The 16,768-nt window shown below is 42.8% G+C and overlaps 2 protein-coding genes across 2 annotated transcripts; one reads left to right on the top strand and one right to left on the bottom strand.

The window, feature by feature from the left end:
• Positions 1–3: 3 nt before the first annotated feature.
• mdh2 (malate dehydrogenase 2, NAD (mitochondrial)) lies at positions 4–1,527 on the top strand. The gene has a single exon (XM_034101866.2). It carries the CDS (start codon positions 99–101, stop codon positions 1,110–1,112), a length of 1,014 nt encoding a protein of 337 aa, XP_033957757.1. The 5' UTR covers positions 4–98; the 3' UTR covers positions 1,113–1,527.
• A 772-nt stretch (positions 1,528–2,299) lies between these two features.
• On the bottom strand, positions 2,300–15,915 carry rspo3 (R-spondin 3). Its single transcript, XM_034102790.1, has 6 exons — positions 15,044–15,915; positions 10,445–10,639; positions 9,742–9,885; positions 9,393–9,539; positions 9,096–9,281; positions 2,300–3,175 (listed from the first exon to the last, which is right to left on the bottom strand). The coding sequence occupies exons 1-6, from the start codon at positions 15,141–15,143 to the stop codon at positions 2,958–2,960; spliced, it is 990 nt and encodes a 329-aa protein (XP_033958681.1). The 5' UTR covers positions 15,144–15,915; the 3' UTR covers positions 2,300–2,957.
• Positions 15,916–16,768: the final 853 nt, after the last annotated feature.

The raw sequence follows: 16,768 nt of genomic DNA, 5'->3' as shown, positions 1-16,768 counted from the left end.
TGTTCACTCGTGGCTAGAGGACGTTGGTGTCACACAGAAGAAGGGCTCACCAAGTATTTTTATTTTCCACCAAAGTAAGCAGAGAACTAACAAACAATATGTTTGCCCGTGCTGCGAGACCTACCGTGAGCCTGGCTCGGAGCCTTTCTACCTCTACGCAGAACAACGCCAAGGTTGCGGTGCTGGGGGCGTCCGGAGGCATAGGCCAGCCACTCTCTCTGCTGCTGAAGAACAGCCCCTTGGTGAGCCACCTCTCTCTGTTTGATATTGCCCATACCCCCGGTGTGGCTGCAGATCTCAGCCACATCGAGACAAGGGCCAATGTGACCGGCCACATGGGCCCCGATCAGCTGGATGCTGCTCTTCAGGGCTGCGACGTCGTGGTAATCCCCGCCGGTGTGCCCAGAAAACCCGGCATGACCCGTGATGATCTCTTCAACACCAACGCCACCATTGTAGCCACCTTGGCCGATGCCTGTGCCCGCAACTGCCCCGAGGCTATGATCTGCATTATTGCTAACCCTGTCAACTCCACCATCCCCATTGCATCAGAGGTCATGAAGAAATATGGAGTTTACAACCCCAACAGAATGTTTGGTGTCACAACCTTGGACATTGTCAGAGCCAACGCCTTCGTGGCAGAGCTCAAAGGTCTTGACCCAGCTCGTGTCAACATACCAGTCATTGGAGGTCATGCTGGGAAGACCATCATTCCCCTCATTTCCCAGTGCACACCAAAGGTCGAGTTCCCTGCTGACCAGCTCGCTGCTCTGACAGCCAGGATCCAGGACGCTGGCACTGAGGTGGTGAAGGCCAAGGCTGGAGCCGGTTCTGCTACCCTGTCCATGGCTTATGCTGGAGCCCGCTTCACCTTCTCCGTCCTGGACGCCATGAATGGAAAGGAGGGTGTGGTAGAATGTGGGTATGTCAGGTCTGAGGAGACAGAGTGCAAGTACTTCTCCACACCTCTTCTTCTGGGGAAGAGCGGCATCGAGAAGAACCTTGGACTGGGCAAGCTGACCGCCTTCGAGGAGCAGCTGGTCGCTGAAGCCATGACTGAGCTGAAGGCTTCTATCAAGAAGGGCGAGGATTTCGTGGCTAACATGAAGTGAACAGGGAGCATTATATTGTGAAAAAAACAGCAGTCGTGATTGTTCCATCCTACCTAAAGCCATCTGGGTAAAACTGAAAATCACAGTGTTTCCCCTTTTTGTTTTCGTTTTGACAGTAGCATTTTCTTGATTCAGCAATCCTGGTGTTAACCAAGGTCCAATGTATCATTTCCTCTTACCTTCTTAAACATGGCTTTCTTGCACTATGATTATTGTCCGTGAATTACCTATATTTAGCAAATGTGAAATTGTAACACAAATTCATGTATTTTCATGTACAGCCTGTATTAATGGGGATTTCTCTGCATAAGAAATAAGGAGGAAATACTGTCATCATACCTGTTGATGCTACTGGATGTTACTGATGAACAAAATACTCACTCCATAAATAAAGTTTAAGCTTAGCTTTAAAAAATGATTCCTTGTCTTTGTTTAACAATAGTATTTGGCTTTACATTGTACAACTGAAAGGCCGACCTTAGTTTTGCTTAGTTTTCATGACACACACTCAGTCTAGGCGCTGCAATACTTAAGATATGGGTTCAAATGCACTAATTTACTTAATAAAAAGGTAGTAATTTAAACCAACTAAACACTAGAATCATTTAAATGGAAAATATGTATCTTGATATAAATTAACTACATGATGGTAGTATTAAGAAATTAGCAGGCCTGTAGTCCCTGCAAAATAATCATTATTGTGAATTTTTATATTGGTTATAAGTCCTGCATGAAGCCGTATTCACAATATGTGCATAAGAAACAACACAGATTCTAGAACAGTAAAGTGTAAAATGCAATGGACAACACCTTATTTATTGTTAGCTCTATACATATTTCCTCTGGCAGATGTCGTTGTCTAAAGCAAGTCTTCAGGTGTGACAGTATGTAACACTATACTACTGCTAAAGCTTTCACCCGCAGGAGCTAAATATAGCTGCATACGGAGTCCCTTTGCATGTAGTCTGAGGGTTTAAAGCGAGCTTAAGTGGATTGCACAAGAAGGAAGAACATCGGTACAAACCCATTATAGTTTTATTTGACATACAGGTGCTTTCGGTTCCTAGTCAAGGAGCTTTACTGAGAGCACATATTGGATTTACACAAAAAGAAAAACCAATGGTAGATAAGATTTATCACTTATCTGGATAAAACAAGCTTTTTGTCCAAGACATACAGAACACATGTTAATGTTTTTATTTTTTATTTATTGACTTTGGTTCACAGCATGCAGGACCTCCTACATCTGACATTTGTTGTGATTATGAAGATGTCACAAGATGGCAATTGCAAACACACTTTTATTTTTTTCTTTACAAATTCTGCACCAAATAAAATAAAGTAAAGAGATCTAAAGAACAGGAACAACAATAATAAACAATTGCTCTACATAATGTTGCAAAATCTACATTCAAAAACCATGACGCGCAATGTTGTACCAGGGCCCCATTAAATAACCATATCAACAAGCACATAGTATAACGTCTTAGTCTCTCTGTCCGTCTGTCTTTCTGTCCACCAGTCCTCCACAGTCACAGACATTTCTCACTTCGTCTCAGCAGTGTCTCCTGCACCTTTCATCAGAGACACTCAGTGGTGGAAGTGAAGGAGTAGTGAAAATGACTTCTTAAAGTCCATCGTGGCCCCTAGCCTTGTGGCTGAATGTGCCCCATCCCGCTTGTGCATAAACATTATATTCAAATCATACAGGTAGCAGCAACACCCCTGCAGAGAGGGGTCGAGGGGGGTTAACAGTGGGTGAGGATGGGGGAGTTTTGGAGAAGTTAGAAGTGGAGGATGACAGGAGGAGGTTGGGAGGGCGCTAGACTTTGTCTGTCCATCGCACTACTGTACGAGTCCAACTGCAGGCGTAACTGGGTCTGTTTCATGGCCTCGTCGACGCCTGTGCTCCGTTTTGTTCCTGATATCAGAGTCCTCACGTTCACCTGTCTCCCTCTCACGCTCCCTTTCTATTTTTCTCTCCCGTCGCCCCCCTGGGTTCTCCTTATCTTTACGGTTGTTGCGATTCCTCCGTTCTTTTCGCTCATTCTTCCTCCTTTCACCTGGGAGATAAAGAACATAAAAAACCAAAATGTTAGTAAAGCAGATTCCCTTATCAGTATTCAGTTCATTAATGTTTTACAGAATCTTTTCCTACTAAAAATGAATTCATAAAGAATGTTGGAAAAAAACCTTGTAAAATAGGGTTAGGTTTAGGGTCAAACAATACCGGTTGTTTTACATTTGCCACTTGCAAATTCAGTCTTGTAACATTCAGTGTCTGGGGTTCAATGTCTGAACCCCAGTTCTATTTTGACAACATTTGGATTATGCTGTGGCTAAAAATAGCAAAGCTTTAACCTTTAAGCTCAACCTAGTTTACTGCTGTTGATTTTTGTCAGACAAACACTAGTAACTGGGATTCAGACACTTAGTTGATCCTTGCATCAGACTGTAAGTTATGAAAACCACCATATATGTATAAAAAAGTAGCAAGACTTAGGTGAGAGTGAACTACAAACAAATATCAGTGTGCAACACTAGTTACTGCAGTGCTCTGTTTTCACCACTAGATGCCAGTCTTTATCCACAGACAGCAGCCCCCTGCCTATGATGAGCAGCCCTTTGTCCAAAATAGAAAACCTTTAAATAAACCCCCCAATTTATCTGCTCTTGCAACACCATCTCATAAACAAAACGGAGAGTTTTGGAATGCTGAAGGTTTATCTCTGCTCGAGCTACAGTTATTAATGATAATAACAACAAGATCCAGCCCCAGGGAGGTTGGAGACAGGACCTGCAAGTGAAAAGCAGAGGAGGCCCTTTCCTGTTGTTGTACTGCTGCTGTTCATGTGTGAGTGGAACAGAGCAGCACGGCCTGCTTGGCTGTTTGGCCGGCCAGTTGGGGATTGTGAAACTGCTGAAGTCGGCAGTAGGCACAGACACAGGGAGAGAGAGAAAGACAGATAAAGGGAGGGAGAGAAAGAGATCTCTCTCTGTCTCTCTACTGTTTGGCCCCTATACGCTCATCCTCTCCCTCACTGTCAGTCCATTAATCAAGCCGGGCTCTGGGTGGACCAGGGTGCGTATCTGACCCACACATTCTCTACCTGCCCACTGTTTTTAACCTCTAAAGAGGATAGGCGATAATTGCATAATGTGAACGTAGTTCAATTGCAAGGCAGTGAGAATAAGTAAAAAGTAATTAAAGCTAGATGGATGGACGGATGGATTAATCTGGTGCATTGACTCATACGGGGTCTGCCGCCCTCCGTCCTCTATAAACACAGGAAGTCCCCTTCGCTCTCATTGTTTTCTCTGTCCTGACACCATTTACAACTATTTACAAGTTCAGTGGATTAGTCACACTGTAGCCCCTGTGCTTTTGTCGAGCCAGAGGAGAAACCTAATCCATGCCAGTGTTGAGATGATTAGGAGAGTGTTTATCAAACCCAACCTGCGTTTGGTTAGTTGGAACAGTTTCTGATGGCCGTAAACTGTGTAATGACATGTGTGTAATGGTCTCAAAATGAGACACCTTTAGAGGTTTTGAAACATTTTTAACACACATTTAGTACATTCTTCAAAAGCCAAGTTTGAATGAATAAGGTCTGACTGACAGTGTTTGAAAGGTTGGCTTTGGGGACAAAACACGGACATCTCCTAGTAAACTAAACCCTGGAACCTGTACCAGCAGCGAAACACCTTCATTTTAAAGTAATAAAAGAGAAAGGCTCAGGAGAGCATTGAGGACATCACAAGGATTAAGCTTTTTTTTGGCCGAACAATATGCTGTAAGAATGCAAAAGCACTTCACACATATAGATTTGTTTTTTGAAAATTCAACATACTCATGGCCAGTAGGTTTTATCCTCAAATAAATGTAATTATTTATTCATTTTGTAGCCTATCACTTACTCTTATGGTAATGTAGCCATGCATTGGAGGACATCACATCTGTACATTATGTTAACTGTGTGATGTGTGATGTGTGAGGAGATGCATTGCTACTGCAAAGTGGTACCAAACTAAATATGTGATTCTTCAAGTAATATTATTGTGTTTGGGATATTAATTTGAAGTGCTGACATCCCTCATACTCATGAAACTTTACAGTTGTGTAATTGAGTTCAACATTAAGGTTGAGTACAAAATGGCCGTTGTTCCGAGCAAGGTAGACAACGTTGCAATGGTCTCTAGTTTGTCATATTTTAGCCAAGCATGGTTCAGTCCAAAACAACAGTCGACCTACACACAGTTATGGCTGTAACTGTTTCTTTGCTACCTTCCTAATATCTCCACTAACATCCTGGAAAAGAAAAGTCCCCTAATAACATCAAATGTGGCTATTATGTTTCTGTTTGTGTTCTGAATACAAAAACAGAGATATAATAAGTGAGTCTTGAAAGGAAGATGATAAATAGACATATTTCTAAAATGACAAACTACTCCTTTAATGTAGTTTCAGTTGTTACTATTAACAACCCTTTAACCCTTGAACACTGTCTATTTTGTTGTCTGGCAAAAGCTCATAAAAGTGACCAAAATAAACAACACAAATAATGGCTCATGTATACACTCTACATGCTCCACTGATTTTAGGATTTGTACCAAGACAAAAGACAGTGCAAATCTTTTATTATGGTCAATAGGTCAACATATAATTACTGCTATCAGTACACAGTTGAGAAATATTTTTCATCTTTACAAGTGCAAAACATTTTGCTAAAATGTTTTGTTAAGGAAGGCAAATGTATACAGAAATGTGTTCTCTTTTTCACGTTTCTCCCTAGTAAGCTGCACAGTGTAAACACAGCCTCAAGTGGGACCTGCTCAATTGTATTTGGCTGTAATGTAACTGCTGGATATCTGTTGCAATGTAATGTATTAACAAAGGACAGGAGTCAGTAAACTGTACTGAGAGCGCAGAGAGGGGCTTCACTGGGTGGGACACTGCACGCTGTGTGTGTGTGTGTGTGTGTGTGTGTGTGTGTGTGTGTGTGTGTGTGTGTGTGTGTGTGTGTGTGTGTGTGTGTGTGTGTGTGACATGGAGAGAGAAAGAGAGCAGTAGAAGAGATGAATAACAATCCAGTGAGAGTATTAAACGAACAATGTGAGTGTAGGAAATCAAATTAGAGAGCGGATGGGCACTGAGGGTAAGGGGAAGTGTGTGTGTGCACGTGTGTGTGCGGTTGGAGGAGCACTGTGTGTTTTAGAGTGGCACATCCTCCGTGGCAGGCGTGCTGTCGTCCGGGGAGCTTTTGGCGGGAGCCAGGCTGGGATTAAAGGCTATGGGCTGTCCCACAAGTGGAATGCCTGCCGCATGGCCGCATGGCCGCATGGCCGCATGGCCGCCAGGATCTCATGGGGGTGGGAGGGGGGCTTTTGCCAGTGAGTGTGTGTGTCTGACCCCCCAATACTGACTTGCTTGCTTGCCTCACTGTATATATCTGTATGTGTAATAGGACTTTGTGTGGGAGTTAAAGGGGGCTAAGGTTTGCAGAGGGCACGCACTCTATTCAGCCACAGAGATATGGGAACAGCAGGGCGATCGAAGCACAAATTAGCCAGCGTTAAATTGACGGCGGCACAGATGAGGATGTGTGTGTAAACATTCGTAATCTCTGGCCGCTGATAGCAGAGGAGCAGAGCCAAGTTTCTCTGAATCTCAGCCTGAATATGTCAGCATGTTTCCAAACGTTTTACAACTTTTCTGAAGAGATATCTGCAATGTGATTAATAATCAACAACAAGCTAGCTCTTTGCTCCTTCTTTAAGTCTTTATGCTTAACTAAACTATTCCCCTAGCTGTCTCAAATTGGACAGATTTAACAGGCATGCATGTGGTATTCTGTCATCTAACAATTAGAAAGAAAACGGTTGTATTTCCCACAAGGTCAAACTGAACATCATTTAAGAAACATTGATTCAATTAGTTAGGGGTAGACATATTTGGAAAGACTTATCAGATGTACCTTCGGAGGAGTAAGTGCAGGAGGCGGGATAGAGGGGAAGGATACGGCAAAAGGAGAAAGTGCAAAAGAGGAGCAAAAGAAAAGGAGGAGGAGGATGTATCAGTGTTTAAGGGCTGCTGGAGGATTACCGGGGGCTCTCTGAGGTCGGACCACTGACCCCCTAGCGTGTGCAGAACGTAAACACAGAGGAGAAGACGCGCCAAAGCAGATAATTAGCTCTCATTCACTGCGGATGCTCTTGGAGCAAGGGCAACTGGGTAATAAGAAGCACAGGCAACATTGATATTTATAATAATGTGAAAGACACATGACTCTCTTTCTTCCTTTCTTTCGTTCATTCTTACTTTCAATTAACCTCCCTTCTCTCTGTACCCCCTCCTCTCCCCATGCTCAGGCTAGATCAACAGAGCTGTCGACTCCACACTAAAGTCCCGGCCCCGACCTGGCTGACTGGGAGCGCCAACAGAGAGCTTATATGGGGGTCTGTGTTTTCTTTGGTGTGGTAGGGAGTGTGTGTGTGTGTGTGTGTGTGTGTGTGTGTGTGTGTGTGTGTGTGTGTGTGTGTGTGTGTGTGGAAGGGACGAGGATGAGGGAATGGATCAGCAGAGAGATACAGAAAGAAAGTGAGAGAGAGGGATAGCAGGGGGTGACAGAGGGCACATTTTGCAGTCTGCGTTAGAGATCACGTCTACCCAGTTGACTCCCTTCACAAATCACCACCAAGTGCAAAGGCTGTGTAGTTATTTTAGTGACACAGAGCTGGTATGTGTGTGTATCTGTGTGCGTGTGTGTGTGTGTGTTTGTGCATTTGTCTGAAAGAGACAGGGATCTGGATATGCGTGTGCATTTGTTGGTGTGTGTGTGTGTATTGGCAGCTGTGGGGATAAACCAATACTGATCCCCTGGTCGCCGCGTGCCTCCCAGGGGGAGGATGTTGATGTTGAGCTGGCTGTTTCTGCTCCAGAGTCAACTGCTTTTCTGCTGCATCACACATACACAGACACACACATGCACAGAAACACGCACGCACGCACGCACACACACACACACACACACACACACACACACACACACACACACACACACACACACACACACACACACACACACACACACACACACACACACACACACACACACACACACACACACACACACACACACACACACACACACACACACACACACACACACACACACACACACACACACACACACACACACACACACACACACACACACACACACACACACACACACAGTTTGTTCTGTAAGTGTGAGGCCCAAGGGGGCTGGATATCAGCCTCCGAGCATGGCTGCAATCTATCATTTAACACTGCAGAGCCCAGGCTAAAAAACAACCAGCCGTGGTCGCCATCCAGCCTAGTAACCACACACACAGCACACACATAACACAAAGTGGTTTTAAATGCGCCACAGAATCGGGGTTTATAAAGAGCCCGTCTGAAAGCAGTTTTCACCCTCTTCATTAGAAACGATCACGCTATTCCCTGTTTACTAGGAGCAGAGAAAGGGGATTGACTGTTTAAAAATCCAAAGAGGCCTCGTGGGAAAACACAAACCATACCCATTGCAACATCACACATGTGTGTTCCCCCCACTGTCCTCACTCTAACCACAATGGCAGTCCTCTGAGTAAACAGTCGTAGTCCTGAGCGGAAGACCGACCAGCTCTGATTGTACAAGCTGAAGCAGCAAGGTCTGGAATTCATAGAAATCATGCCATGTGTCACAAATACAATACTGGCAGCCCTGCCCTGCCCTTGCCCTGTTGATGGTTCAACAGCAGCTACAATAGACAATGGCTGTGGTCGAATAGTAACAAAAAGAAACAAATCCTGTACGTTTTCCTAACCACTTTTCCCTGGTGACCTCCACGGAAAACGTTATGAGGTCAAGGAAAGACGTAAAGGAGAAGGACTTAGAAAAAGACAGCAATGGTGCCAAGAGAATCTGACTGCAGATTCGGACATTCTGTTTTCTTTACCTGGGCATTTCCTCCTCTTGAGCAGGCACTCGTTGATCTCAGAGATCTCAGGGCAGGGATTGCCAAAGGGCGATGGGTACTGGAGGACCTGCCGTGTGCGGGTCTCTTGGCCCCGCTTGAACCCACAGGTTCTCCCGGAGCGAGAGCAGGGGCTCCACTCGCTCCACTCACCCACCTCGCAGTGCACTGACAGGGGAAGAAATGGAGATGAAGAAGTGAGGATGAGGAAGTGGTTCTCAGTGGACATAAAATGGCATCTTAGGTGAGTCCATCCACTCACACAGAACCTGGACTCACCTTGTGGTGTGCACTCCATGAGTTTGTCATTGGGCTCGTAGTCCTCTGGACAGACATGGTGGCACCTCCCGCTGAGCTGGTACAGGCCGGGCCGGCACCGTGTGCATGTGTCACTGCTCACACACACCTCACACTCTGCAGGGCATCCTACAAACACAACAGCACAGTAATCCATCTGTGAACATAGCGGCCAAATATAACGCATAACATCTTTTACGTGGTCTTCATTCCAAAGTCAGATTTGTTTGGTAAACTCTGCATGGCTAATGTGGGATAACCACAAGCTAAGTAAGATTAAATAAAAGACAAAACCCTGCATTTTATCCCTGTCTCTGATAAATGCACTCACTGTAAACACACTCCCTCTGTGCTTCGTTCCGCACCATCCCGTCGGGGCAGTTCTCCTGGCACTTGCCCTGTTGAAGGTAGAATCCTGCTCGGCAGTGTGTGCAGAAGGTCTTGTGGAAGCAGGACTCACAGTCCGACCTGCACTCTAACAGAGAAACACAGACCCACCACCAGCGTTTATTTAAACTCTACAAGTTATCATGTGTGTTAAATATACAGGTCGTAAGTGTGTGTGTGTGTTTGTCTCACTGGGAATACAGTCGGGAATATAGGCCACTGCAGTCAGATTGATATCTTACAAGGTGGGTACATGATTTTAAGCAAAGCAACACTTGGAAAGGAAACATACTTAGCAGGTATCAAGTTATTTAAGTACATACTTTATTTATACATAATGACATATTTTACAAGCATAACGTTAAACTGATGCTTGTGAAGAAGGAAAGGGCGAATATACACTTCTTGTAACATGTAAGTAAAACACGCTTTGAAGAGGCCACATTTTACTCCTGACAAGCTTGAGCTACTTTTCTGTGTGTGTTTGTTATGATACATGAATAATTTCTTTCCATTCAGAGGACATTTACTGTACACTGAAATCTACTTATACCACACCTACAAACTTTGTTCATTTAATTTGGGAACATGCAATGGCAATATTTCCATTAGTATTCTGCTACAGACGATCACTGATCTTTGCTTACTTGTGCAGGTGTTTCTTTCTGGGGATCGTGTGCCGTAAAAGCCCGGAGGACAGGAAGTCATGCACACGCCGATCTGCTTCATCCCAATCCTCTCCAAATGCATGAAGAAGCGTGGCTTGCAGGACAGGCAGCCATTGTAGTCAGAGCAGGTCAGACAGCCACCCTGCTGGCACCCCGAGCTCACACCAGAGATCTCTGTTGACAGGAGCAGGGGGATGTTTAAGTATGACTTTCACATGGTTACTTTGGGGGAATTTCAGACTAGAATTTACCCTGATGGTGAGCTTGTCAGATATGCATATCACAACATTTGATAAGCCACAATGCCCCAGTTCAAGAACCTTGAACCTTGGGCACTTTGTTTGGAATACCAGCCTCCCTCTTGTTCAAAGCTCATAGTGTATCTTTCTTTTGGTGTGAAGAATGGAAACAGTAACCTTCAGGTAGCCTCTCTGTACATCTGTTATTCATTTGGCACTAAAACATTCAAGGCCCCAGACAATAAAACACCAAATTGTAAAAGTAACAACCTTGTTGATTTTGACTAGATTCAGCTTTTTCTGACTTTTTATTCTATTAAACCAGTATTATGCAATACCAAAACGTGAACCATTAGTGCTTGATTTTCTTTAAAGTATTTAATGACTCATCTCACTCATCCAGGGTGTGGAATATTCTGTAGGCTTATCCGGCATAAACCAGTTCCGAATTCAAATAAGTAAGAAAATAAAAAAACGCTTTTTAATGTTGTATTTCAGGCGCTATTCCTGAAAATCTTTTCGAACAAGGAAACAGTGATTTGTTCTTAAAATCCCAAAGTTGCTGTGTCATGTTTTTCCCAAAAATGAGAACAAAGGTCAAACAAAAAGTAAACTATCGTGGATACATGGTATAATTACATGGACTAATTACCTATTGTATACTGTGTCAGCACAGTGCAAATGACAGCTATTTATACCGTTTACAACCCTGTTTATGTACTCAAGTACTGTAGTGTTTAGTTCATGTTGATATATTTCATAGTAGGGTTTGTATCCCCCACTCTACACTAATTTGTGGGATAACTTACCAGTATTTTTCAACCACGGATGAAAGCTCTGGTTGTATGTTCAAATCATTTTAATTGCATGTTGACAATTTGTCATGTACCATTTTTGATTTCTTACAGTCAGTATCCTGGAAAAGCTTGTATATCACGCTTTTCAGTATCTGATTGCACTTAGTGGACAAAAACAGTAACAAAGAGGGATTTGGCAGTTGGGTGGGGATGTATAAAATTAAAACCACAAAATACATATCAGGCTCCACAATGTTTGGTAGTTCAGGTTGGACGCTGTTAGCTTTTTACTGTTTCCGTATAACTGTTCTCATGAGGAAAATAATAGTGTACACTGAGAGCGCAGACCGAGGCCGAGGCCGATTGCCTTATTTCATAGTGTAAATAAATGTGAAAGAAAATGTGTTTGTACAACACGGGATTTGGATCTGCTCCAAAATGTAATGGATTCTTAATTTGCACATATTATACTCTTCCAACATTTCTTATGAAAATGTGGCCAGCAGTTCTACCATAAACCTGCTGACAAACAACCGTAAGCTACTTGATTGTGGTAATGGGTTGAACACACCATTCTTGAGTTTTTAGCCTCTGGGAAAGATCATTTTGAACCTTTCTTTATGGGACAAACATTTTGGAACCGACTTGTTTATAGGACATGATAGACATGGGATACCCATGCTGCATTGGTACTCCATTCTGAAAGGCATTGATTGGGAAATGTTGCAGTAGTAACACATGATAGGAAAATCAAACGCAACCCCTGGAAGCGTCTAAATAATTGTTTTTCCTCTCCAGCCTTGACATCTCCTGCCACTGCCTTTAAGCTGGCCCTCTCCCTTCTCCTCTACATTGGGGGTTTGGCTGCCAGTTTACCATAGATCATGGATACTTTGTTTGAAATATCTCGGCAATCTTTACAACTGCTGTCCATTTGCCCACATGTGTTCCTGCCAACCTTCCCTTATTCACAGAAGTCTTAAGACAGGAATTTGGCCTTGCCCTCACACTTACACCGACAAAACCTCAGATGGACTTGCACAACATACCAACAAAGTCACATATGAATAAACACATTCACATGCCTGCACACACACAAACACAGATGGTTCATGGAGGAAATAGAACTGTGCAACAAAATAGACCTGACATGAATTTCCTTGAATGTGTACCTCTTTATAGAGGTGCATCATGTGGCACACTTGACTTCCTTGACTTTATAATCATATTTCGCTTCCAATCAGTGCATTTTCACCCCCCACTGGAGTAATCTCATAAACTATATATTTTGGATGCATCATCACAGACAGGAAGCTGGGTGCGCGGGTTGAGTCTCTGCTTGGTAGTTTTGGCCCGTTGACTCAATGGCCATTGACTCCCAACTCACTCTTACCCCCTTCTTTCCCTCTGAAGTGTGAACTCATTCACCCCTTACCAACTAATCCTTCCATCCTCCCTGATGTCTCTGGAAGTGTAAGATATCTGCATCCTCTGAGGAAGTTTGTATTATTTGTAAAATCTTTCAATGAATGGCTACTGGGTGAGGCTAGGGAAGCAGAAGATTCCTTCTTACTGTAGAACTGGACAAAACTGAAATTAATTAATGCTGCCCTCTCACAAACTGAGTAAAATCCTTTTTCAGTCCATGAAACACATTTTCACAATCTGATTTTGTCCAAAAACCAATTAATACTAATTTTTAAAATGTCAGTTTCACAAAATGATGCTGCTGACACTGTATTTGGTCTGAGGACATTATTCAAGAAACTGAGGGCTCGAGTACTTTCAGTAGACCCTCCTGCCCCCTCTCACTCACACTGTGTTGAGAGGCTCTTTAATGTTGTTTAGGGGAAAATAAACATTCAAAAGGGAGATGTATAAACTGTAGGATATACAGCAGACTCTACAACATTTCAATCTTACATTGGCAAAACACACATTTAAGTGAGAATAATTCCAAGAGGAAAGGTCCCCTGTCTTTTATTAATAAAACTGGTGTCTGGTTTCATTATTTGTCATCTTGCTGCGGTTTAAACAACAATCTAAAATGGCTTTTTCAACCTGTTGAACAATAAATTGTTCTTTATGTCTGACCAAAACTACAGTGAACAGATCTGCCAAGAGCAAAAGTAACCCCAGGACCAATTTAAAACAACACAATAAACACACAGTTAACACCACACTCCCTCTTTTTTTTTTTTTTTCCCACTTTGGTGGTCATGAAAGAAGAAATTACAACTCACTGGTCTAGACTACAGATCTGAACTCTATGATCAAATGTAAAAGGATGTAGAGGGAGGATTCAGCTCCAGTTGGAAGGTATAACAACATCACTCCAATGTCTATTATTGTAGATCACTGACAGTCTTCAGCACGCTGGCAAGCGATACATGGACTATTCCAGTTGTCACTGCTCTTGTCTAACAGACTTAGTCACTGAGCACATCTGGAGATCCTCAGTGATAACGTGTGCGTTATAGATAGAAAAATATACTTTATTTTGACTTATTTCATTGTGTAATGGAAAATGGCTGGCAATAGCTCAAGGGATGAGACATAATGTTGGACCTCGGGCAGATATATGGGAGATGAAATACCACTAGACTTCAGAGTGTTTTCAGCATGGAACATCTCTGCTTTCTAGAGAGCCTCAGCATACTGTCAAATTGTCACCGACTCAGATATTAAAAATTCATTAGAACAAGATTTCAAATTGGGATTTTCTGACTGGCATAAATCTCACACAGTGTTATCGAACATCATAACAACCCTCACCTCCAATACATTTAACGAGGTTTTTTCACTAAGGATGTGGAGGTTGGCAGTGTCTATTTGAACAGTGATCAGGTCTAACGCCCCGGTCATGCAGCTCCCTGCCGGCCTGAAGTCCGCTGCTCTGGCCGCTAGAGAGCGACGGGAACCAGGAGACTGTGCGCAAAGAGAAGCGGCCACAGGCTTCAGGTGACAGGCACTATTCATTCATTTAATCAAGCTATCAAGCAAACAGTAACAAGTCAAAGTCGACTAACAATCGTGAAATTACGGAAGGTATCGTGAAAGGACCTGGAAATTAATGAGCTAATTGGCTGGATTTTCATCAATGTAAGAATAACTCCCACAACAGCGATATCACATTGGAGGGCATACACGTCATAATGCAGAAATGTAGAGTTGGGAGTGTGGAAATGTGTTTAATATGAATATCTTAAATAATCAATTATAACATTGTAAACTGGCACAAGCACTGTGGTAATGTGCCAACAATGACTTTAAATGTAACATTTGATTTTGTTATTATATAATGGAGAATAAATTATCAACAGAAATAACTGCGATTTATTTTGATAAGAAACTTAAAATTCCAGAGAGATATTTAAAAAATATATATTGGTTTCGCTTCTTCAATAGCACAATATGTGGAATAGAGTTTGTTTTGTGACTTGAAACATCTTTGAGTAGAATAGCCTAATACATTCCTTAATGAAACAAACGAATAAACTCAGCAGGGCAGCACCTTGCCTACTTTACTTTGCCGTACTCACGTTTATGTTGCCGGTGCCTGGAGCTGCTGTGCTGCTGACATCCAGTGTAATCCATGCAGTGCAAGATGATCAAAACAAAGGAGATCAGTTGTAATTGCATAGTAGCCCAGAGATGAGACTCGTAAAGCCAATGTTAATGTTACCAAGTCACTTATTGGATGAGTTTCCGTTTTCTTCCCACTGACAGTGGCAGAGTGTGGAGGATAGGTAATTCCTAGAAACAGCAGGACCCCCAGCTATGTGCTGGTGATATGTGGTGATGGTAGTGTACGGCCCAAAGATGCCTGGGCCGCTTAGACTGTAACATCCTGGACGGTATCTTCATATGTGCCGAGAAAGCCAGACTGAGTCAGGGATCCGTTATCTTTGCTGTGGTAAAGAACATGCCTTCCAATAAAACAAGAAACAAACACGCCAGAATTCTAATCCAGGAGTAAAGCAAAACCAATAATTAGTTAAGGTCGAAAAGATTAACTAAATGATTATTTATAATAATCATGACTCTCAAAAAGTTTAAGATATCATATCCATGTGCAGAACTCCAAATTCTTCAAATCGTCCCTGTCTCTCTGAGGGGAGATGCGCCGTGCGTCCCGGTGTGTGGACACATTTAGGTGCCAGGCGCGCTCAGGCTCTCGGCTTCATCCCAGCATCATAAGCACAAAAGTAAAAGCAACAACTGGATTTACACTAGTAATAAAAACAGTTGAAGAATGTTGTAGTTCTTCTGGATGTCAAACACACACCTCCTCTCGCTCGCTGTCGGCTGCAGGCAACTGAACCAAAGTAAATCTCCGCAGTTTCAGCGCTTTTCTGCTTTGCGTGCAAGACCCATTCACTCCCCTCCTGCCGGCCGGCTGATGACTTCAGCCCTGCTGTCTCTCTGTCTCTACCACCACCCTCCCCCCCCCATGAGCTCCAAAGTTTATTTAGAGGGCAAGCCCCCCCGCGTCAGAGACAGAGAGAGAGGGAGAGCGAGAGAGAGAGAGAGAGAAAGTCAGAACGAGGGTTTAGTTATGTGTAATGCAGCTTTCTATGATTCCTGTCTGGCTCTCAGTGATGCTGTAAATGCGCATTCATGAACTAGCCTACATGTAATATGATGTGGATCAACTTTGATATTTTTGAAACATTAATGTTTCAAAAAGAAGAAGTAATTTTCTCATGTAAGAAAATGACATTACTAATAAAAAAAAGTCGTTGAAAATGTTAATTCTTTTATTTTACACATTCTCAAAATCCAAGAGCCAATTGACGTCAGTAAAGAATGTGGAACAGAGTATAGCAGGTTCAAATGAAGATGTCATTTTGTGCCCTAAAACCATTGACTTATTTCCCTTTAAGTGAAGGTCTGAATTTGGGTTGTCATTCCTCATCCTCATACACCTTTAGGCCTATATGTATACACATTTAGAATGTGAGATTACCTCAAATAGTACAGATTTAAGAGCATTAATTTATCAGGATAATCTTTGTTTCAAAAATTACTTCAGGAAAGATGTTTCTTCTGGCAAAGTACTTTAGTTTGAATGTGTGTTTCATATTCAATTACAAATTTGAAATTGATCTACAAAAATTAATTTGAGATATATATTTATTTTCACCTTTGTGATCTTATCACTCTCTACCCATGCAATGATGTTTTTACTATCAATCCCAGCTGCAGTGATGGTTTGGTATAGAGGGACAACATCCCTTCAGTTGGTATCAGCTAAAGAGGCAGAC

Source organism: Pseudochaenichthys georgianus, chromosome 16 (genome assembly GCF_902827115.2).
Source record: "Pseudochaenichthys georgianus chromosome 16, fPseGeo1.2, whole genome shotgun sequence".
Taxonomy (NCBI): domain Eukaryota; kingdom Metazoa; phylum Chordata; class Actinopteri; order Perciformes; family Channichthyidae; genus Pseudochaenichthys; species Pseudochaenichthys georgianus.
Note: the sequence above shows the minus strand (reverse complement) of the source record. Positions and strands in the feature narration are given on the sequence as shown.

Bases quoted from the DNA above. Each gene is read 5' to 3' on its own strand.
- mdh2 (XM_034101866.2), top strand. From the start codon at position 99: ATGTTTGCCCGTGCTGCGAGACCTACCGTGAGCCTGGCTCGGAGCCTT.
- rspo3 (XM_034102790.1), bottom strand. From the start codon at position 15,143: ATGCAATTACAACTGATCTCCTTTGTTTTGATCATCTTGCACTGCATG. The intron at 9,540-9,741 runs GTGAGTGCATTT...TTGTGTTTGTAG, and splicing joins ACAGAGGGAGTGTGTTTACA to GATGCCCTGCAGAGTGTGAG. The intron at 3,176-9,095 runs GTAAAGAAAACA...TTTATCTCCCAG, and splicing joins CAAGAGGAGGAAATGCCCAG to GTGAAAGGAGGAAGAATGAG.